Genomic DNA, 24,806 nt, shown 5'->3' with positions numbered 1-24,806 from the left:
TTCTCCTATTGCACTCTTGTTGCTAAACAGGGTTCTTCGCAGCAGTGTCATTTTGGGTTCCCAAATAAACCATTCAGTCACATTTTTTTACCACTTTTTTGAAAAACCTTTTCCCACTACAAAGAACTTGTGGATGTTAAAAGTTCTTTAGGCAGCCATGCAACCCTACAAAGAAACTTTAGAAACCTTTCTTTTTCAGACTGTATCTCCCAAATGTTTATTATTACTGTACCTGAGACAGACCGTGTCACTATACCTGTCTTTGTGTTTACACACCTCTATGCACACACGGCTCATCAGTTTTAAAGAGACAGGCGTTGTGAGAACAACAGCCATGGGAGAAGTCAGTATGCATGCTTGCAAGTGTGTGACGGCAAGACAGAGAGAAAGAGAGAGAAGAGAGAGAGAGAGAGAGAGAGAGAGAGAGAGAGAGAGAGAGACAGCCCCTCCTCGGCAGCACTGGGAGTGAACGCTGTTGATTACAATGAAGCTTCGTTCCCAGACCTTTTACTGTTGCTACTGCTGTCTACTCTCTCTCTCTCTCTCTCTCTCTCTCTCTCTCTCTCTCTCTCTCTCTCTCTCTCTCTCTCTCTCTCTCTCTCACTATGTCTCTCTCTCTCTCTCTCTCACTATCTCTCTCCCCCCTCACCTTCCTACGTCCACCTCATCTGTATACCTCCCTCCTTCCTCTTCATTTCTTACTCGATCACCTCCCTTCTCTCTTACTTCTCTTTTCTCCGAGTGTGTGTGTGTAAGGGAAGGTATTCACAGCGCCGACGGCACACGCTTTAGTAAGGTTAAGTGCAGATCGAGTATACACAGGATCTCAGAGGAGACCGGAGCATTGGAGGAGAACTCCTGAGTAACGCTGACGCCTCCTTTCAACTTAATGAGGGATTTTTCTCCTCTGTGTTTTTCACTCGTGCTGCTCATCACCGAGCTTGTCGTGTCAAGCGGTTATTTCCCATCAGAAAGGAACAAGTGACTCCCTCTCTCTCTTTCTCTCTCTCTCTCTCTCTCTCTCTCTCTCTCTCTCTCTCTCTCTCCACTCAACATTCTGCTGCTCTCTTCCTCTCGGTCAGTGGCTGAGGGACGCCAGCTCAGAATGGTTGCAAGCTCCAGCAGTGGAAGAAGTGAAAGAAGAGGTAAATGCACTTTATAAGCTCTCAAATTTGATCTGTATCTTAATGCTTTCACGGTTAACTAGTTGATTACTTTTACTGTGCATCATGTAGCACTTTGGATAAAAGGTCTGGGAAACTTTTATCACTCTCGTCTCGGATTGTGTTGAGTGTTCAGCGATTGTGATTTGATTCATTTTTGGTCTTTGTGTACTGTTTCTCGTACCTGGAGCATCCCTTAGTGGCTAAGTGATGTTATCACACACAAGTTTAAGGTGCATTTTTGGATATGGAAATGCTTTCCATTAAGTGTCTCCTTGCTCGTCCTTCGAATCTGTTTGAATGTATGATATTTAAATGGCACAGAAGTTGTACTTTGAGAACGTGTGCATTATAATAAACTCTGAATTAAGACGTGGAAGGTGTAGAAGTCAGACATGTGGTACGGCAGGTACTGCACAATGTCTTTCTCTCCTATTGTCTTTCTCACCTACTCACTCTCTCCCGCCCTCCTCTGCCTCTTCCGCAGGTTGCAAAATGGATTCACTTCAATGGCTCTGGTGGAAAGGGCACCAAGCGGAAAAGAGCAGGGCCCAAGGTTAACTTCAAAGAGGTGAGAACCCACCAACTAGACTTTAACTCGATCCTGCCTCCATCCTTTTCCGATCATTTTCCAACATCCGTTCAAACTCTTCTGATGAGTTAATCTCCCTGATTTTGCTTAATCATACCTAATCAAGTCCTCAGCTACTTCTCTTCTCAAGTTGCCATTTAGGACTCGCTCAAGTGTGCACGTAGTTTTGTTTGCTCACTGTCGGGAAGCAGGGATATCAGATTATAGCACGTGGATGACGTTGTCCTGAGGGCACTAAATGCTGGAGAAGGGCTCAAATATACGCCCTTGGCCGGTCTTCAGCAAAAGATAGGTGGGGGGAAAATCAAGGCATGACTCGAAATAGCTTGCGGCTGGTCATTTTTGTCATATCATGTGATGGCAATGACTCATTGGTTTTGAGGGTCTGCAAAATGGCTGATCCTCAGCCAGGGAGGATACCTGTCGCTCATTGGGCGTTTATGCGCGTCTCTGTTTTTGTTTACCCTTTTCCTTTCCTTGTTTATCAATTCTGAGAAGTTATGCATACGTGTATACAGATTCCTCGGCACGGCTTTAGCCCAAATGTCAACAGTTAGGATTTGTCTCGTCGGGATTGGAAAAGAAAAGAACCCGGTTGCGCACATGTGAAATCTATCCCAAACAGTGCAGTGGGCCCTCTATTCAAATATGTTCACAAATCAGACTATAGTTTTAAGATTGCAGACTCCTGTGTGGGTTATTTTTACGGTGTTTGATGTGAGTTAACTTCAAGTTTTAGCAATGATGTAATGTCTGCCCCAAGATCCTGTTTTTGTCACATTAGTGGTAGGTGTGTGTCTATTTCTGTCTGTATGTGTCAGTGACCAGAGCTAAGGGAATATTCTGGATTACTGTAAAGGACGCTCTTATATGTCACATGCTTCATATTTGATCACTACCAAAGTCGTATCTATGAAGTTGCTGAGATTTATATAAATAAGTATTGTAGTGGGTACAGTAATGGTATCAGTGTTAACTTTCTAGTAACTTTGATATACAGTGAGGCTGTGTACACCAAAGCGTTTAAACGTGACTGAAAATGCCAGGCAGACACAGATTGTGGACGCTTGCCAGCGTTTTTTCAGCTAAGTGCTTTGGTTGCTACGATACATCTGCTATGTTTATCAGTCATTGAACGATGTGCCGGTTGCTTGTTGTGATATTTGTCCCGCCCCTCTTCCACTGTGATTGGAAGTTCACATGATTTTATATGATTATTATATCTGTATATTTGAATATTGTATACTTGTTTGATTGTTATTTTTTCTTTTCTCGTCGTTTTTTTATTTTTGCACTATATGATTTACCATATTGTCTACTGCCTGGAATAAAAAAATCTAATCTAAAAAAAAAAGATCGAGTGAGAAGTTACATGGACGAGCTGAGCGTTTCACCCCAAGTTGAAAAATTTTAACTCTGGGCGCTTAGCGTGGAAAAAACGCGGAAATAAACGCCAACTGCTATCATTTTTGAAAAGCAGGTGCTTCCATTGGAAACAATCGAAAGCATATGCCAGCCGCCGGCGTAAACGCTTTGTGTGCACGCCACTTTAGACCACACGGAAAATTTTGATTGTGACCTTATCCATTCTATCTCCTTTGTACAAAAGGTCAGATTTCATTATGAATCAAAGAGTCCAGCACAAGTGCTTGTTTGAAATTTAAAGCATTTTTAGTAGAGATCTTAAACTTTTAATCCCCTCTATATGCAATTTACTTTATATACCATAAATTTGATGCTAATTAATATTGTATATACTCACTAGTTTACTATAAAAACATCTTACATATTTTTTCATGTTATCCGGTTTATCCGACACCTGGCGAATTGACACATTTGTTGCATGTGACTTCAGAGAACAGTGATGGTGGGGGCAGTAAAGAGAGACGCAGGCACGTGAAAGAAAAGAAAGACCAATTACAGTCCAGTTGGCTCTGTACAATGACCAGGGTGGGGACAGATAGAGAAAGCGAGCGAGCGAGCGATTGTTTGAAGTGCTGCCATAAAAGCCAACCTGAAAGGAAACACTGGTGACCCCTCCTCTCCTAATGCCCCCTTCCTTTCTCTCCCTCACCCGCCTCCTGCTTGTGTAAAACATTGGAAGCCCCTGGCTCTTCCAGGTGTATTTTATATTGCACATTCATGGACTTCAAAAGCACGCACCCCATCCTCTGCTCACCCATAAATCAAGCTCAGGCCGGGCTCTAAAAGAGGCAGCGGGGCAAGAGCATGTGGACCCTACAGGCAATGCGTCGAACACAGCGGCTCTCTCATAGGTAATTATATCATAGTTAATTGACGTGGTACAGGTCCAGGCACCCCCCGCTAACCCTAGACTGAGATCACGGTCACTTTAATGTGAAATGAAAGTTTTGGGCCGGAAAAGAACAGGGTTTTATTGCCTCCATTTGACGGCGTGTGTAGTTGTGTGTGTTTGGGGAGTTGCTGTGCCATATTAGTTACGCTTTGTGATAATGAGCTTCATTTTGCTCCATTTTCATCCCAAGCCAAACTAATGAGAAAGAGGCTGCCTACACGGGCTAATCACAAAAACAGAAGGACCGGCCTCTCATAGGGTGTCATACATTATCTAGACTCCCACATAGCTGCTAAGTGTTTATACAAGGTGACATAGTCTAAACGCTATAGACGTTGAGTAACGGGTATACGGTCTGTAAATCACTTTTTTGCAGATTGGTTCAAAAATAAAGAACATGTTTCTGTAGCTTAAATGGTAGAGCATTGCGTAACCAGTTATTATACTTTGAATAAAAGTGGCTACCAAATGCATAAATGTAAACATATATGGGACAGAGAGGGATTTGAAATGTGAGCCAGATTCGAAACCCCCCCCCCCCAAAAGCACTTTTTTGTGCATATTACACACTTAAGCTTTTACCACTATGACACACCGCCCCAAGTCTGCCCTTACATGACTTAAACCCTGATGGTTTAAGTTGTATTAGTGTTGCAAGGAGCAGGTAATCTAGTGGCTAGACACCATAGAAATTTTCTCATTGCTTTGTGGTTTGTTTCTTGTCGAGATCTCACTTTGTTTATACTGTGTCAAAGAAAGGAATGTCTGGTTATTCCGAAATTAAGGTCACATTGAAAAGTACCGTAATCCTTTCTTTGGACCACACTGCATGAAACCATAGTGACAAGCAGATACACTGATCTTTTAATATTTTCTTTTCTTCAATGCCTTTTTCGGCATTTGTTTCATATGGTACTTTCGAACATTCAGTGGAATGCAGATGAAAGTATTTGCTTGCAAGATGATGTGTTTTTGAGTCAAATCCAAATTCCTGTTGTTTGCTGACATTATCGTTACTTCAGACAGCCAAATGGATGTTCGTGTGGCCTGTTCGATTTTTTTTTGCGCTAATGTACAACCCTCTAGTTTATCTTTGCAGGCCTATGACAGCGTAAACCCATTTTCCTTTTACTACTGCGCAGTGAGATATCCAACAGAGCGCTTGATTGCCGTGACCTGTTTCCCACTAGTTCTTTGAGTCTCAATCCCTCCCTGAAGTGATTTCCGTGCACTGCATCCTGAATCCGAAGCTGATTTATGGAGATGGAGGAAAGGGTTCAGGAAATAGGCCCCTCAATCCAGGTATTCGCTTAAGACATGAGTGACTAGGCTCTGGGCCTTAAATCTGAGGCTGTGTGTGTGTGTGTGTGTGGGAGAGAGAGAGGGATGTCTGCAGTTAGGGAACATTTTGGCATCAGACAGTGCAACAGGCCAACCAAAAATGTGTGGTTCAGTACGACCGCCAGGGATCTCTTCGAAATGTTATTAGAGAGTAGCTCAGTTCGGCAAGATCAAGCAAAAATAACAAACAGAACCATTCATAAACAAAAGCAAAACAAGGCTGACCTTTTCACTCGCTGGCCAGAAGTGACGGGTAGAGGTGAGGGGACAATTACACTGACCATTACCCTTTGAATCATACTGCCAGGATAGTGCCTCCAACGCACACATACATGCACATAGATGCCGTACATGTGGCTACAAGTGTAAAAACAGTGATGGATGGCATATTTTTCTAATCAGTATTTTTGTCTTCTGTCTTAAAAGATGAATTTACTTAAGTAGCAAAATGCTACTTAAAATGATAAGGTTGTATTTGTTAACATTAGTAATGCATTAGCGATCATACTCTAAAATTGACAAATGTACTCTTGGCATTTCTTAATCTTTGTTAATGTTAATGCAAAAAATAACCAAATTCCCTATTTAAAACTTGACTCTTCTGTAGTTACATCGTGTACTAAGACCGACAGAAAATTTAAAGTTGCATTTTTTAAAGCAGATATGGCTAGGAACTATACTCTCATTCTGGCGTAATAATCAAGGAATTTGCTGATGCAACATGGCTGCAGCAGGTGTAGTGATATTATGCACTGCCCCAAAATAGTCCCCTGCTATTGAAAGTAACCAAGGGGACTATTTTCGGGCAGTGCGTAATATCACGCCTGCTGCAGCCATGCTACATCAGCAAAGTCACTTATTATTTCACCAGAATGAGAACGTTTTAAATAGGAAAAATATTGAAACTCTTTGGTTATTTTTAGCATGATGCTAATGGTCTAATCAGATTCAATGGATTATGCTAAGCTATGCTAAAAGTGCTAGCACCAGACCCGGAGATCAGCTGAATGGATTCCAAAATGGCTAAGTATCAAATGTTTAACTCGAGGGGAGCTGGAAAAGTAGCATATTTTCAAAAAAAAAAGTGCAATGTCCCTTTAACATGAACTAACATTAATAAATCCTATAGAAGTATTATTCATTATTACTTCATATTAGCTAATATAAATACAACCTAATTGTAAAGCATTACAGAATTAACACACTGTAGCATGAAGTTTAAAAGTTTCAACCTACTATTTAAGTTTTGGGTTGACATAACTAATAAAAGTTATCTAACTACATTTTTTAAGTTAAAGAAACAAAAATATTTGTTGATTTGACAAAAATAATGCATATTATTTACAGTGCATAATACAGTACTGTGCAAAAGTCTTAGGCCACCATCACCAGCTTTGTTGTTTTAGCAAAGTTTTAATGTCCATCCATATTTATTTGTCACTCTTTTTTAAGATACAAACAGAAAATACAGGAAATATGTACACAAAATTAAAAACAGTTTTTCTAACTAAATGTCTTCTTCAGGCATCAGGCACGAAACACATCTTGAGCTTTTTTGAGGAGACTGAAGTCCTGAAGTCATTTGATTAGAATTAGAAATTAGGATTTAATTTAATTTAGGTTTAAGAGATCCTGCAGCTGCCTGCTATTGCTGGAAGGGGAGTTTACCCTAAATACTTGACACTTCACTGTATACTTTTATACAGTTTGTAATACTATATACACATTTCCTGTATTTTCTAATATAGAGACTGAGAAATAATTATATATGATCACTATACAATTGCAAACACAACAAATCTAATGGTAGCATGGTGGCCTAAGACTTTTGCACAGTATATTGTATGTTCGAAAACAATGCCTTGCTTCATTTAACTTTTCAACTGAGTTTTAAAGATATTTTAATGGGAAAACAAGACAAAAATACTGCTGGATTTTTTTTGCAGTGCATGAGGGTGTTTGGATGTGGGAGGGAAGAGAGATGTCACAAGTGTCTCTTGTCTGCATGTGTGGGAATGATCCAGGGGCCGCGTCCAATCGCGGAGGAGCAAGTGAAGGACAGAGGCTGTGGAGAGGAACAAATGCTAGAATAAACCATGAAGTCATGTGCTTTTTATTACGCACCCGCTCACTTCACATTCCTCACATCAGAGGGATTTATACAACATGCAATCATTTAACCAGAAAAGTTATTTTAAGTTTCAATGTACTTAAACTTCAAAGTCACATGCAGATCGGCACAAAGCTGCAACGAGTATCCGCTATCGGGGTACAGCATCTGAAAGCCTAAACGCTTTGCATGTGTAAGTGCGCATGGACGAAATATGTACTGTATGGGTCTGGACTGATGTGCACTTATAACTGTATAAAGAAAAGCTATTGTGTGTTCCTATAGCTCCGTTGGTAGAGCATTGCTTTGGCAGCATAAAGGTCATGGGTGTGATCTTATGGAACATACATACTGATAACAGATTGAATGCACTTAAGTTGCTTTATATGAAAGCATGAGCCAAATGCATAAAAATGTAAGGCAGATCTTGTAACACCCCAGAATTTTGTAATACAATCGTAAACGTTAAATGCCGTACTGGCAGTGTACTGCACATTTTATTACGAGTCTATCCCCAGGCATGTGTGTGCGTGAGTGTTAATGTGTGCCCACGTGTCTGCGTTTTTATTGTGAATTGCATGATTGAGAATTTCCACTGTGTGGGTTGATTTGTTCTCTGCCAGGCCGAAATAAGCGATGTTCTCAACGGCGCTCTTGCGACTTGCGTCAAACTTCCTATGTAAGCCCATTATAATCAGCAAGCCTCATATTACTGATGGCTTTTATTTGATACCGTAATTGGGAGCGCTCACTCGCTAGAGAACAGCATAGAGGGTTGTAATGTATACCAAGGGTCTTTAAAAGCCAGAGCATTATATGAACAGTATGTATATAAAAAGGTCTGCCGCTCCTGGTGCATAAAAGCAGAACTCTGCGGTCTCCTTTGGCTGCCCGTTTCTTTCTCTCCGTCTTCTCTCCATCCAGGATAGAAGTACTTTAACATGTGCCGTGCAATCTAGGAGTCATGTTGCACGACACAAGTGGTATTTAGCTTGAAGCTACTAGAAACGGATGGGGAAACTGACTGTCTGTAGACTGTTCTTGAGTCAGGTGGCGAGTTATGGGAAACAGATTTGTAGCAGTAAGATTTTTCTTAGAAATACTTTCTTAGGAATATTTAGTTTTCTTTTACATATTTCTCATTTTAATCCGCTAGAATAAAAATATGTGGAACAAAATCACAGATGCAAATTGTTACAGGTCATGATCTTGCTTGACTCAGTGACCTGTAGTGCTTGAGACTGACATGAGATGAAAACAAGTTCATATTCATGCAAATACATTTCATGGCTGCTAAGAGATATTCACTGTGTATATCTCATAAATCTTCTCAATTCACCGTAGAGGTAGCAAAAACGTAAGTTTAAGCCATGATATCATGTACTGTAATAAGGTTCAGATTCTGAGTCTGGTTCTTTGTTCGAGGGTCTTTTTTGAAGCCTAATCAATGTGTTTTAATCTGCACACACTCCAGCACTTTCTCTCGAAAGCCCAAGCTCAAGTTCTCTGAGGAATAGAGCTTTTAACGTGAGTGGCTTCCTCACCGAAAAATAGCCGACAACATTTCCAGTGTCATTAAATACCATCTGTGTTTGTCTTTCCACAGCACATGGAAAAGGCATCAGTTAGGAAATACACAGACACATAGCTTTAACTGATTACATATGGTCCCACCTCACTATTTCCACAACCATGACGTTCAAGCCCCAACTGGATTTATGTCAAATACCAATTTGCGGATAAATGCGCCTTCATAAATGAGAGGTTGCGGGCCTCGCATAAAACGACTCCAAGGCGTGTTTTGCATCATGTTCCCCTCGCCCGCGAACGGGCCTCATTGGAGGGAAATTAAATCAAAGCTTGTGAATAAAACTGCAACGCAGTAACTCAGGAATCACTTCATCCCATTTCTCACTGGTCGTAAGCGTGGCGCTCAAACATCTGTCTGGTGGGGGAAAGCAGCGTTCGGGTAATGAGCGAGGGAGACGGCGGGTCTCGCAGACGACTGCGATGCTATTAGCCCCATTAAGCTCCTCCCTCCCTCTTCTCTCATCCTCTCTAGGTCTCTGAAGGTCTTCAGATCAGACATATAAAGCCCACAGCATACACAGCAGGCTCTTTAATGCGGAAGCTAATGCTGTTGGGCTCACAGGCGGAGAGATTATTGAGGGAGACGCATATGAATCCAATAACTGAGACTTTTAAAGGGGTTTATTTTGTCATTTAAGTGCACAGATTGGTTGGGATCGTTTTGGCCCAAGTGCTCCATTCAAAAGAAAAATCGTAATAGGACTTAGATTAGGGTGGGCGCTGTTAAGTCTCTCAGCCGCACTTCTCTTTGAAATTTGGTGATAAATCCGAACGGATTGGGTAGGTCAGAGGCACTCCACTAGACTATTATACTCCATTTTGTAAGGAAATCTTTCAAATGGTGGATTGAAATTAAGTACATACAAAAGTAAAAAAAAATAAGTTACAATTAGATCCAGTTACAACTGAAGGAGGCATGCAGTTACAATTCAAAATTGGCTTATTTAATTTAATTTAAAAGGACTTTCAAGAAACCATTTTTAAAGGGGCCATGGCATGAAAATCTGACTTTTTCCATGTTTAAGTGCTATAATTGGGTTCCCAGTGCTTCTATCAACCTAGAAAATGTGAAAAAGATCAACCCAGTAACTAAGGGCCTGTTTACACGGAATGCTTGAGGGTGAAAACGTAAAAATATTTAATTGGATGTGCCTTTTGTTTACACGGCGACTGTGTTTTTGGGGCTTAAAAACGCAAAAAAGTGAAACCAGCCTCCACAGTGGAAATCTTAAAAACGATCTACCATCGCGTTCCCGTCTATAGGGTGAAAACGCAAAAGTCTGCTCATGGTGTGTCTCGTCGCGTATGCGTTTATGTCACAGGCATGCGCCAGTTCAGGACAATAACAACAAACATGTCAGATTATTTCCATGGTCTTCAAGTTGCCATTGCAGTTCTGATAAATATAATATTTCACAGCAGGTATTACTGATCAGAGAAGGCGCATTAATTACCTCCATCAAATTGTCGATGCGCCAATTCGTCTGAGGCAAACCAGACCGTTTTAGACGAGGCCTGGGAGAACAAGGAAGAAGGTTGTACACAGGCACGCGGACTTGGTGTTGTTGTGTGGCAGTGCTTCACATTGCCACCTAGCTGCCTGGAGTCCATACTACGTCGAATATCATGCACTTTTGCGTCACCATATGCACACCGATTCACTCCTCAAAACGCTCGTATAAATGCAGAATAAAAAGTGATAATGCAACGCCACTTTTGCGTTTCAGTGTAAACGTAGCCTTAGTTTTGGTAAATCATTCTCTGCAAGCAGGTGAAAAATTAGGTGATTGAAATTTGACTCTCTTTATGATGTCATAAGAAGATCTTATTACAATAATACCGCCCCTAAATCTGCACTTTCCAACCACGGCACTGCCATTTAGTTCAGAGAGAACGAGAGAGAGAAAATAATTGACAGCACAATTGAGTTTGAACTGCAACAAACCACCATCATTGCGATCACTATTTAAATTTCATCAGCTCATTTGCATTTTAAATGACACACCCAAAACGGCACATTTTTGCTCACAACTACAAAGTGGCAATTTTAACATGTTATAATAAATTATCTATATGGTATTTTGAGCTAAAACTTCATATATGTGCTCTGGGTACACCAAAGATTTATTTTACATCTTAAAAAACTCTTGTAACATGTCCCCTTTAAATATTTTTTGGGCCATTTTGCCTTTATTTAATGTAATGAGAGGACAGGAAAGTACATGGTGGAGAGAGAGGTATGGGATCGGCAAAGAACTTCTAGCTGGGATTCGAACTCTGGTCGCTAAAAAGTGTGTCTGCACTTTATGTCATAGCACTTCCCACTACACCATCTGCTCTGACTAAGAAACCACTTTTACTGAACAAATGTGACTGTAAATAAACCAAGCATCATGTCCTAACAATGCAGAAAGTTTCCAGCAATAAGCAATTTGTTTGTTCACACAGTAAGCAAAACTTTCAGGCCGTTGGGATCCCACAGAGGGTGAGGCTGTAGCGCAGCAGTGCAGAAATACAAACCAACAATGAACACCACCAAAAGTCTGTATGACCATCAAAAATAAACCGATTGAATTCCCAACAATCAAAATGCCATCGGACCGATGCCACTGCGAAACGTTTCAGTTATTCTTTTAGGTTACTGGCAGCTGGCCAGGAAAACGAACCCTTATCAGATCTATTGGATGGCACTATATTTGGGTCTCGAACAGAGAGGGACATTTGGTAATGATACAGACAGGAATAGGGGGCAGAAATAGCTGCCCGTCTGAATGGCACAAACAGTGGTAATCAGTGCCGCCTGGGCACAAGAGAAGGAATGACGTTAGCACAATAGATCGCACAGCATCCATCTGTTGGGAGTTTGCTCTGCAATATGACATTCAATGAATAAGTGGTCTTACGTTAGCCCAGATTTTGTGCATGTGTGTAGGAGGCATTTATTCTTTTCATTACAACAAAAAAAATCATTCATTACAGCAAAACTTCGCACAGGCTCAGTGTATATAAGGTACCTGCTCAAAGTGAGGATAGATAACTGGACATGTGGATATGTGCATTAATAGATATGTGCGTTAATGTACAGTTTACACTGTCAGAAATAATGGTCTAAAAATGTTCCCAAGCTGTCACTGGGGCAGTACCCAGTTAAGGTCCTAAAATGTATCATTTGGGTGCTGATATGTATACCAATATATACAGTATACTGTGCCAAAAGTCTTAGGCCACCATGCCAGAATTAGATTTGTTGTTTTTGCAATGTAGTAGTGATCATATTTAATTGTTGCTCAGTCTCTTTAAAAGAATACATCCAGAAAATACAGGAAATGTCTATATAGTATTAAAAACTGTATAAAAATGTAAACTGATGTGTCAAGTTTTTAGGGTAAACTCCCCTTCCACTTGAGCAATAGCAGGAAACTGCTGGATCTCTTGAACCTAAATAAAATGAAATCCTAATTTCAAATTTTAAATAAATTTGTGTTTTTACTTCCTTCTGCTCAAAAACGCTCAAGATGTGTTTAGTGCCAACTTAGAGAGGTCACACTAAACACCGACTATGCCTAAAGAAGACATTTAGTCCTGAAAATTTTATTTTTTTGTACATATTTCCTGTATTTTCTGTTTGTATCTTAATAAAATAGATTGAAACTTAAAACTTGGTGATGGTGGCCTAAGACTTTTGCATAGTACTGTATATCTGAGTAATTAATATGTACTTTTGGTACCAGTATGCTGGTACTTTTTGAAAGGGTACCACCCCAACTAGGCACCATTTTTTTCATAATTGAGTGCCTCTATCAACCTAGAAAATGTCAAAAAGATCAACCCAGTAACTTTGTTTTGGTAAAACATTCTCTGCAAGCATGTGAATAAAGGTCAATCAGATTTCACTCTTATGTGATGTTGAAAGGTGATCTTGTTATAATAATACCACCCCTTAATCTGCACTATCCAACCACGGCACTGCCATTAAGTGCAGAGAGAGAAAATAATCGACTGCCAAACTGAATTTTAATTTCAACAGAGCCCAATTATGGCAATCAGTATTTGCATTTCATCAGCTCATTTGCATTTAAAGGGACACAACCTAAAATGGCACAATTTGCTCACATCTATAAAGTGGCCATTTTAACATGTTATAATAAATAATATTTGGGGTAATTTTAACTAAAACTTCACATATGCACTCTGGAGACACCAAAGACTTATTTTACATCTTAAAAATTACATGTCCCCTTTAAAGGGCTCGATGCATTTGAGACCTTCCCAGAAAAAAATACTCAAAAATTTATTTCTATAGCACTTTTCACCATTTTGCATTGTTGCAAAGCATACTTTAAAAAATATTTCCTATAGAATTATTACAATTTATAGATTATCATTATCAAAAATTATGATTTTACATTAAATATATGCATTTACAAACTCATGTTTCAGAAATGAGAACTAAAAAGTTGTCTAGGTACTATGACAAACAAAATGTTAACTTTTATCTGGCAAGAAAAAATAAGAACTGCTTACCTGGTAGCAATCTTGAGTGTCAGTCAATTATGTCCCTTCCAACATTTTTTTTAAATGTTAGTTCCTTGAGGGCTTAAACAATGAAAATTGTTGCGGAGGATGAGAAAATTGGTCTTGGACACATTTATATTCCTTATTATTGTCTCTATATTTACCAATGATCACCAAGTACCACATTTCTTTACTGTAAATGTTTATAGTATAACATGCACTGAAGCTTTTTATTTTTTTGGATTTTTTAATTGTTAATTTTCCATGTCAAAGAACCCAAATCCAGTCATGGACACGTTGTGGTAATGAAAAATTTCCCCTTAAATGTGGAAAAACAACAAAATTGGTTTGTATGATGTCATTTTAAATCATGTGCAAAATAGTACATGAAGAGATGTTTGTAACTGTATGCTTCTTATTTTGATAGCATTTACTTTTTTTATCAAAATATTTCATGACACCTCATAAGTCCAAATTTGCGAAAATCACCCATATACATGGTATTATTGCAGTTTTTTTCACAAATGATGACTTTAACTGTAGTAGTAGAACAGTGATTTAAGTTTCTCATCTCTTAAATAGAATTCAGTCATGTCTTATCTCGCTTATTTTTGAAAGTCACAATTCATAAGGAACTCAGTATAAGGTCTCAGAAAACGTGGCCTTTCTTATCAGTTGTTTGTTTCGGCTGAATTTCAGCATTAAAGCAGGTGGAGATCTCTGTAGAGCGGGTCTGTTAGAAGTCGCCTGGTGTGACTCCTCTGCCACGTATTAGTCTCCATGTGTAAGGTTGACTCATCCCATGCTGCCTGTCAGGAGTCTTTAATCTTCTTAAAGAGCCACTGTCCTCTGATGCTGTCCTCTGTCCGTAGTGACTTTTGATGTGTGTGATTTCATTATCAGTAGCAGTCATGATGAAAAACGAGGGGTTTGGAAAATCTCTTTTCTTGCACTGTTTGAAAAGCCCATTAGGCCTTTAGGAAGGATTTCACTAATATTGAATCGCACCCTAACAATTGGATGTTCATGTTCTAGCTTCTACATTATACAAATTAAGCCTAAAAGTTAGTCACGGGTGCTTGCATTTGTGCACTTGTTAAGTTGAATTATGGGTGGCTACTAGTGAATACATCACATGGTTTCTTTTTTTAAATAGCACTTAGCCTAATAGTGGAGTAACTGTTTATGTACCTCTGAGTTTGTGGCTTTGAGTTGAATCACATCACCATCCTGGTGTTTGCATGCTATCACAGCATCTTCCTTCTGTCATTACATTTTGTTTTGGTCCAAATCTCCAGCAACGCATAAAAGAAACATCAGATTCTGAGAAGTAGAGAAAGATATCTGGAATTAGTCCATTAGCAGACATCCATCCACTTTGAGACCTAATCTAAGGGCAGCGGGGGGCTAAAAGCTCGCCTCAACAGTCAGCTCCATCTGCATCTTGTCACCAGACCCATGTCCAGCCCTGCAGACATGCAAGCATTTTATTTTCGTTCTCTTGCCAGGTGGCAGCATCTGTGCCAGTGTTTGGGGAGATGAACACGGGCGAGCTTTTAGCAAGAACCGATGCTATCAAAGTAACATTTTTATTTATTAACAAGGTTTGTTTCCTTCCCCCTGCTTGGATTTTGGTTTATAATTCGATTGACATGGAAGAAGCCTGCTGTGTGTATGTGCAGTATACAAAATGAACAGTGGCCGTATCATTGGATAAAAAAGATAAATTGACAATTATGGTATGCCAGCTCTCTGTTTCATATTTGGAGCTACTGAATATATGCAGACATGATGTCATTTCTCTTTAAACTTATCTCATACTCATCTTCCTTCTCTTTGGTAATTTCCTGGCCATAAAACATCATGCACTCCTTTTTACACTGAATTGTAAGCATGCATACTGTAGCAAATATAAGCACACCAGATAGTCTTTCAGTCCTTGGCAACCTAATATAATGGCTTATTCCAGGAGTCTAAGGAGTTTAATCAGATTTCTCATTTTGATTAAACTGTAACTCAATCTGAACAAGAAGCTTATATGGAGTGAGTCGGTGCAACAGGTGAACTGTGAGATGGTAGCCAGGATTCTCACAATGGCGTTTGCAGAGAGACGAGCCATGTTGAGGGGTCATACAGAGTTAACCCAGCATCTGGACTACAAATTCAGAAATTCCTTTGGTCTAGACCCAACACGCATGCCAGTTGAGCTCGGCCCTTGTTTTTCAAAGCCGTCTTCTGGTTTAGATTGTGTTGTCAGGAACAACACAAAGGTCTGGTCATGCTTTGATGCCCTTTTACACAGGTATCATCAAAGTCTTTTTCAGCAGGTGCTTTTATTAACAATAAACATTTCGCTTTCATCTTCCATGTTGCGCCTCCCCTTGTTTACCAATCAGTCATCATATAGTATACACTGTTGCATGTGTGTGTGTTTTGCGAGCACCTGCGATGTTACAGGCCTGTTTCTCTCGGCTTTGAACACGTGCCCCCTCCCTCGCAGTGACCCCTCTTTCTTCTTAGCGTTTCACCCACAGCTGTTTGTCTTTGTCACCCAATTTGTAGATATTATGTACACAAGATCTTTTGTTCTTGTTGTCAAAGCTATCCTTTATGAGACTGTGTAGTGGTGCATGTTAAGGATGTTTTCTTCTTTATCCCCTTTCTTCTCTTTCTGTCAATCTTGCACACTGTAAACAGTTGTTTTTTTCGGATAACATAAAATGGGCTGTGGCGGTGACATCTACAGTACATTAACTGTTTATCTAGGTAGTTTTTTATTTATTTATACAGTATGACTAAATTAACTGGATAATTTATTACCTTAAAGGAACACTCCACTTTTTTTTGAAAATATGCTCATTTTCCAGCACCCCTAGAGTTAAACATATGGCCCGGTTGCATAAAGCACCTTAAGTTTTTCCCTTAAGTATGACACTTAAGGGGTAAATTCCCCTTAACTACTGTAAGAGAATAATTAAAGTGTTTTGCATATAATCCCTTAAATGGTTCTCTTAGGTAAAGGTAATCGTAAAGTGTTTCATGACAGCGACCCCGGTTTGTTGTTATAAAATACTATTGTTGCCATGGAGACGCAACAAAAAAAACTTAAGGGTTTTTCTGCAACACCCTTAATTTTAAGGGAAACATAAGGGTGAACTTAAGGGAAAATTACACTTAAGGTGCTTTATGCAACCGGGCCATGATTTTTATCGTTTTGGAATCCATTCAGCTGATCACCGGGTCTGGCAGTACCACTTTTAGCATAGCTTAGCATAATCAGTTGAATCTGATTAGACCATTAGCATAGCGCAAAAAAATGGCCGATATTTTTCCTACTTAGAACTTGACTTTTCTGTAGTTACATCGTGTACTGAGACCGACGGAAAATTTAAAGTTGTGATTTTCTAGGCAGATATAGCTAGGAATTATACTTTCAAATTATACTTACTTACGCAGTGCCCGAAAATAGTACCCTGCCATTGAAAGTTACTAAGGTGACTATTTTCAGGCGCTGCGTAATTATACGCTGCATGCGTAACTATAGAAAAGTCAAGTTTTAAATAGGAAAAATATCCAAACTCTTTGATTATTTTTGAGCGCAATGCTAATGGTCTAATCAGGTTCAATAGATTATGCTAAGCTATGCTAAAAGTGGTAGCGCCAGACCCAGAGATCAGCTGAATGGATTCCAAAACGGTAAAAATCTAGGGGAGCTGGAAAATGAGCATATTTTCAAAAAAGTGGAGTGTCCCTTTAAGGTTTTCACTCTGTAATATCCTATGTAGATAATATTTAATATATATTAACTAGGGCTGCCAAAAGATTAATCAAAATAAAAGTTTGTTTTTGTATAATATATGTGTGTGTGCACTGTGTGTAATTATTTTGTATGAACACACATGCATTTATGTATTTAAAAAAACATTTACATTTTTATATATATTTATTTAGATTTTGATATTATTTTATATATACATTTTAAAAATATATACATAAATAGCATGTTTCTTAAATTTCTTAAATGTATGTGTGTGTTTATATATACATAATAATTACACACAATACACATGGAAATATATTATGCAAACACAAACTTTTATTTTGTATGCGATTAATCTTTTGACAGCCCTAATATTAACATTTACGACTGGCTTACTATAGTCTTCGTATATTAAACTAGGTCAAAAGAAAGCATTTAAACTTATGCGCTGTACCCCCTTTGTAAGTTTCACTTTGTGGCAGACTGTTGATGGGCTACCATTGATTCCAGTTTCTGGGTTTTGTGTGAGTGCTTTTGCATGGTTAATGATGCCTGTGAGCATGAAACAAAGTGCTCAGACTTAAGTCTATAGATGAGCATGCATGACCGTTGACACTTTGTTTTGGTGATATGACAGATTAGATCCCAGAGACAATTGTATCAAGTTACCCGTCAAGAGAGCTGCCGGTTGTACTTCATATTCAAAGGTCAAGGTCAATGTAGCCTTTCTTGTTAGGACAGCTGTGGTTAAACACAATAGATCTTTCAAGTGCATGGCATCTAGAGGCAGTAGATCTATGGCATATTTGTTTTCTCAGCTGTCCTCTTGATTACACTGCTCCAACCTACATTTACCTTTATAGGCCAAGAGTGATGGAAGTCTTTCTGTTAAATGGCAGTGGGAGGGATTTTATGAGCAGGTGAAAGGTGTACAGGGTCAATGCATGTGCTAAAGTATATAAAGGTTTTGTATTAAGTGAAAAGGTTTTGGGTTAGTATATTATACTGAATTGAATACCCATTCACATTACTTCGTAACTCTATGGATTATTACATAATAGTTTACCCACAGACATGCGACTTAAAGCTGTTTTTTATTATTCTAATCTCTATAGTGCTATTATTTCTGTGATCTTACAGAAATTTTGTTTGACTAATTTGCATTAATTCGTACAGAATGAATCATACAAAAACATACAATTATTATGACAAAATCAGGGTTTTTTCCTGGGTCAAAATTAGATGGAAGGTGGTGCTGTCCTAATGTATACATGCATGTGTATTGCTACACTATCTCACGGCAAGTCGTGTTGTAGTCACAAAATATTTGATTAATTTATTAGTGTCCATGGCACGATAATCAGCTTTTTTTACGTTCCTTGAGCACGAATGTCTTTTTCGTTTTCACTCAGCACGAATTTCTCCAAATAGTTTTTTGTGTCTGTGACACGACTTTCTTTATCGTGTCATTTTATATTTTGTTTTCTCATTGTTTTTTTCCCTATTTTTAAATTATTATCGCTTGGGGTTGAGGTTAGATTTGGGGTTTGGCTTAGGATGTAATTTTATGTATTGGTTTTTACATGTTTTTCTTCTGCTTTTAAAACTATTTTCGCTTGGGGTTAAAGTTGGGGTTTGGGTTAGGATGTCTGAAATGTAACAGAAAATGATTCCAACCCCAAGCGACAATGGTAAAAAAATAGAAAAATACAATGAGAAAACAATACATAAAATGACACGAAAGAAAGTCGTGCCACGGACACGAAAAACTATTCATAGAAATTCGTGCTGAGTGATACGAAAAAGACATTTGTGACTATAATACAATTTGCTGTGAGATTGGGTTGTGTATCGTGGCTTAACAAAACACAAGAGACCTATTTTTAGTGTTTTAATCATTTTTAGATTTAAAGTAATTTTTTATTATTTAATTAAATTATATTAAATTATATTTCATTAAATTAAATTTTTTATTATACAATTATTTAGTAAAACATTAACAACATATACATTATTTGTGTGTCTCTATACAAAAAATGTAAATAAATAATAATGATACCCCACCCCTAAGCCCGCCCACCAAAAAACAGATTAAGTTGGTTATGAATATATACGAATTAGCCACCTCGTAAAATATGTTCGATATTGTGTTGGTTCGATTTAACACAAACACTGATAATTTTTTTATTTTATAATTTTTTTTTATATTTGAATACAATTATCTGCCAAATGCATAAATGCAAACAGTTGCTTAATCAGACAAAGCAACATGGACATTATAGCAAATCTAAGTTTATTCTGCACATCGGTGATACCTTCCCCTCTATTAACCCCACTGCGTCTCCCGTCGAGATCTTTTTAGCACACATGAGCTACCGTTGTAAAAACAGACGTATCTGTTTCACTAAGTGACGTCTCATCGACTTGCTGTCTGGAGCAGTCTGCTTGATTATGCACAGGTATGGATCTCTCTGTACTCCTTTGTCTTATAAGGGGCCAGCCCACAGACAACATAATCTGAGACCAGAGACTTGGCTTGCGTCTGGATAAACTGTGCTAAGAGTGAGTGTATCACCTTGAGCTGCGTGTTGAAGAAGGGCAGGGGAGTACTAGTGTCTAAAAAGGGGGTTTATTGATTAATGTTTTTTCTACCCAATGTCCTTTGCTATCATTGAAGTTGAGTGGTTGGAGCTGTCTACATAAACTAAGCCATGTTTGTTTCATTTTCACCATATCTGTCCATTTAAAAACAAAAACTGAAGGTGCTGTTTAGAGGGCTTTAGATGATTGCTGTTGGGTTTAGGAACTGTTCAACCTCTCGCTCCTATCAGTCAGTGCTGGGGATTTAAAGGGCAAATCCTCTCTCATGTGATCTATAATTCACAAAAGTCTTGCCTTCCCGTGGTGTAGAGAGAATCCTGATGCCAATGTAACCGAGAGGCTTATATCACCTGACTACAGAGCAAACGTGAGTTCGCCGCCGTGTCATCATTCAACATCCAGTGGTAGCGTAGTGCGATCTGCTTCTTTCAATGTGGGGCTTTGACTCTTTCAGAAGTCTGCCCTGAGGCAAACCTTACTGGTGGGAAAAAAGCCCAGATAAAGATAATAAGGGAGAGAAAACAAGAGAAAAGGCTAATGTAACCCAAGTACCCTGGGCGGGGAGTTACGCCGCCCGTCAGTGCCATAGTGTGTTTTTACGAGGCTGTGGTCAGACAGCATAAAAAGCGCAGCAGTAGTAAAACTGACACAGAAATCACGCTTGGTGTTTTAATAATGCCACTTAGGCACAGACTCTTGTGAAAGAAAGCAGGGAGTGAATGGTGTGCATTTTGACACACAGGACCCTCCACATGGGAGGCTTTGAGGGCAACAAGGCGTGAACTTTCAAAGAGGGAATGAATGTCGGTTTGCAAAGAAGAACAGAATCTCTGTTCTTTTCAGAACTTCTCGAGTTTTATGCATCCATTTGACTTTTATACTCATCCCTGCCTTTTATAAATGCAGTTGTCTGCTTTGAGCTACGAGTGCTTAATGAAACCAGGAATGTGGTTCAAGAAGCCAACCTTAGATCCTTACTGATGCCACATCAATGTGATCTTTGAGAGCCAGAAGTTCAGTCAAAAGTTTTGTCATTTTGTAATTGTGAGTGAGATACTGTGGGTTTACACCAAACGATTTGCGCGAGTAGATTACATACAAAGCCAATGCAAAGACACGAACAGATGCGTCCTTGCGTGGGGCGATGCGAATGACGCGATATGGGTGGCACGTTTACCGCGAAAACACACGCTATTCGACTCAAACGCATCTTCGCCCAAGTTGAAAATATTCAACTCGAGGGAAAAATCTGCATGACATGAAGTTAAATCCCGCGAGTAATCTAGAGCGAGTAACACGGTGCCCCGCGTTTGGTGTGTACGTAGCATTACAGGTGCCTTTTTTAATGATTTTCTATGGGCAGTGAGCGTTATGCGCACTGTTTATGCATGCCGAACGTCTTGCGTTTTTTGCCGCGGCACGCGTTTTTGAAGGAGCGTTGAGAGCAGAAAAGCACCCAACGTCATTTGCATCTTTCCATTGTCCTATAAATTAAGGGAAGAGGCGCTCAGGCTTCAATATTTGATTGACAAGACAGCTGACTCTGTGTTGCCTAGCAATATAAAAAGCACCTTGCACTTCAAAGCGTTTAAAATGCGTTTGGTGTGATTGGCCCCTTAAACGTTTCCTAATTTAATATTCTTACCATGGGTCCACATCAGCCGTGTTTGATGCGTCAAAATCGCGTCTACCGTGTTTTGTTTGCTACCTGAACATTTTGAGTTTACTCGTTTCATTCACGCATTCTACTTGTCGAGATATTCACGCAGAAATTCACGTCATGGGAGGGGCTTTTGTGACTCTGCTCGCTTTCTGTAATCACGTCACTACTAGAGCAAGCTCCTGATTGGTTTACGCGGCACATTTTTTCCTCCAAAGTTCACATTTTTTAACTCGCATGTTTCTCGCGGCAACACTCAATTCGCGCCATTCGTGCAAACTAGACGCGCGAATGAGGTGGAATCGCATCTACTGTGCAATGAGATCTCCAGACGCACGCCAACACGTCTAACATTGAAATCACTCGTGCTTGACGCCTCTACCACGGCAGGTCTGAACGCAGCATTGCTGTTATCATAGTAATGCATGAACAATTACAGGATACAGGGGCTTCAGAGTGGAGCAGGAGCAATTTTTACTTTTTTTAAACATTAAAGAGATTAGATTAGATGTGTGATAAATCATTGTCTAATCTAAAATTAAGAGCACTTATTCTTAGTCAAAGCAACTAAAATAAATTTTCCCTTTTATCTTCTATGCTATATACATAATAATACAGTATGTCAACTACCCACTTAGGATAAGTTAATGAGTACATTTCCTGTCTATATACTTACAGTATGATGCACCTGTTGATAATATTTTTAGATTTTTATTTTAAAATTTTCCAGACATACAGTACACGCATCCAGTGAACAGAAGTGATGGAATATTTGGCCTTTTTTCCTGTGTTTGTGAAAAATATCACTGGCTTCCTGTGTGATTTTACTCGAACCCGTCACTCAGTCGTCTTGTCTGAACATTGTTACTTTAATTGTGTCCCACATGATGGGAATTTCCCCAGTACAGGATCTCACACACTGCCGTAAGGTCCCTGCTCGAATTTTAAAAACAAAACTACTCATATAAATAAGGTAAAAGTACATTCGCTGTTTCTTTTTATTGTGGTGTTCACACAAAAATTGAAATTCTGTGACTTCCTTAAAACACAATGTACAATAAACATTGTACTGATTCCTTTTCTGTGCAAGTTCAGTGGAGCTTTTAAGCTTCAGTGACTCATTTGCTATTGTCTAAGTCTTGAAGTCATTTGATCGCTTGTTGTGAAGTACAGACTGTAATTTAAGAAGTTATTCACTGAAGCTTCCTCTCCAGTCAACTGTTAACTGAGTGACTGAATCAGTTTTGGCTTGAAGGAACCTTCTTTCATGAATCTAAAATTGCTTCATTTCTCTTGAATTTTCACAACATTGCGTGACTTCCAAATACTTGAAATATGGACCACTTATCAGGTGCTGTGAAAGCCCCATTCCCAATCTAAAACAGAAACTAATAGTCATACAGTATGGGTTTAAACGTGTTAACACGATTAAGGAATTATCCCTTTAAAGGAGTAAGATGGAAGGAAGCGATTGTAGATGCTAGCAGTGCTTTGCTTGTATTTTATAGAGAAATAACGGTGGCAGGGTGTGTCTCTGTGTGTGCTGTCTTTCACTTTCCACAAACAGAAACATAATCTCAGCACCTATGAGTCACTGTTCTTTACCCACCACATCGTCCTCGTGCTATTTTCTTCCCCTCCAGGAGTTCGTGGCAGTCGGTAAAGTGAAAAATTCGGTCTCTCCTCCGCACACACTCAGAGAGTCTGAATTTAGTTTTTTTTACCTCTTTTGAAGGGATTTTGTAGACGATCAAGTCTGTTAGAAGTGGTTGGATACTCTACACAAGATGACTAAAACAGTAGATTGCGATGAAAAAGGAAAGCTTTCCCCAAGTAATCGAGCTTGATTTAAAAGTACATAATTTTTCATTAAGGTCCTCGCTCTGTTTATTTGCGTGCTGCTGACTTTTCCAAGGCTTTAATGGACAAGGCATGAAAAGAACCTTTCATGTGGGGAAAATTTTAAAAGGGCAACGGAAAACCAAACACACACTCGGCCCAGACTTACTGCATGTGGAGCGAGTCTTACAGTGAACTGGACATCCGTACTTCTCACAGAAGCAAGTGTGTTAAAGAGTTCACTCAAAGTTTTAATTTGATTATTATATTATTTACTCACCCACATGTCGTTCAAAACCAATATGATCTTACTTTATCCATGAAACACAAAATTTAACAAATCATTAAGAATAGTAGCTGTAATCGTAACTTTTTTTAAGTTATTGAGCAGATAGATAAACAATCACTGTTCAATAGTGTCTCCTACCCCGAATCATAATATTAATGATTTATAGATGGATTTCATGGAAATTGTCAGTTGCTTTTCAGTACATGTTGAGTACTTTGTAACCTGCAGTTTTATGTTTCAAACAGAGGTTGGGATAGAGAGGCAAAAGTTACAGACTGCAGCTTTAAAGCAACACTAAAGAGTTTTTGCTCTTTGCTCCGCCTACAGGTTGGAAGCGGAATTGTCCATTACCACTGTCGTAAATAATTTAGCCTACTGCAGCAAAGCCGGCTCTGATTGGATTGTAGGTCTGCCGTATAGCAAGTTTTTGTAGTTTTCACTTGAACTACAGGACCGCGACCCAGCGGTTGGAAACTTCTTTTGTGCGGTTTTGGCCGATAGAGGGCTGCAAAGCGAATGTGAAAGTGCCGTTCACCCTGTATCGAGTGGATAAACGACTGAAACTTTTTTGGAAATGGTATTTTAAGGTAAAAAAAAAACTCTTTGGTGTTGCTTTAAAGGGATAGTTCACGTTAAAATGAAAATTTTGTCATCATTTACTCATCCTCATGTTGCTCTAAACCTGTATACATTTCTTTTTTCGGATGAACACAAAAGAAGATATTTCGAGAAATGATTGTAAACACACAGCAGTAAGTGACCATAGACTTTCATAGTAGGAAAAAAATATTTTGAAAGTATTGTGATAATTGACTAAGAAAATATTTAGATAAATGATGGTAAGCACACAGTTGACGGTACCCATTAAATGCCATCATATTTTTTATTCCTACTATGGAAGTCAATGGTCACTTACTGCTGTGTGTTTACAATCATTTTTCAAAATATCTTCTTTTGTGTTCATCAGAAAAAAAGAAATTCATACAGGTTTACAACAACATGAGGATGAGTAAATGATGACAGAATTTT

General features: G+C 39.0%; 1 protein-coding gene across 1 annotated transcript in view; it reads left to right on the top strand.

Moving 5' to 3' along the window:
* The window catches only part of aopep (aminopeptidase O (putative)), a 91,979-nt gene that overhangs the window by 39,625 nt on the left and 27,548 nt on the right, over positions 1-24,806 (top strand). Inside the window, exons 12-13 of the mRNA XM_065247207.2 lie at positions 1,083-1,145; positions 1,651-1,734. Of these exons, the coding sequence (XP_065103279.1) occupies positions 1,083-1,145; positions 1,651-1,734 (147 nt within the window). The remainder of the gene's footprint in view (positions 1-1,082; positions 1,146-1,650; positions 1,735-24,806) is intronic.

The sequence above is a fragment of the Paramisgurnus dabryanus genome, chromosome 11 (assembly GCF_030506205.2).
Source record: "Paramisgurnus dabryanus chromosome 11, PD_genome_1.1, whole genome shotgun sequence".
NCBI classification, from domain to species: Eukaryota; Metazoa; Chordata; class Actinopteri; order Cypriniformes; family Cobitidae; genus Paramisgurnus; species Paramisgurnus dabryanus.
This window is presented reverse-complemented; position numbering and strand designations above follow the sequence as displayed.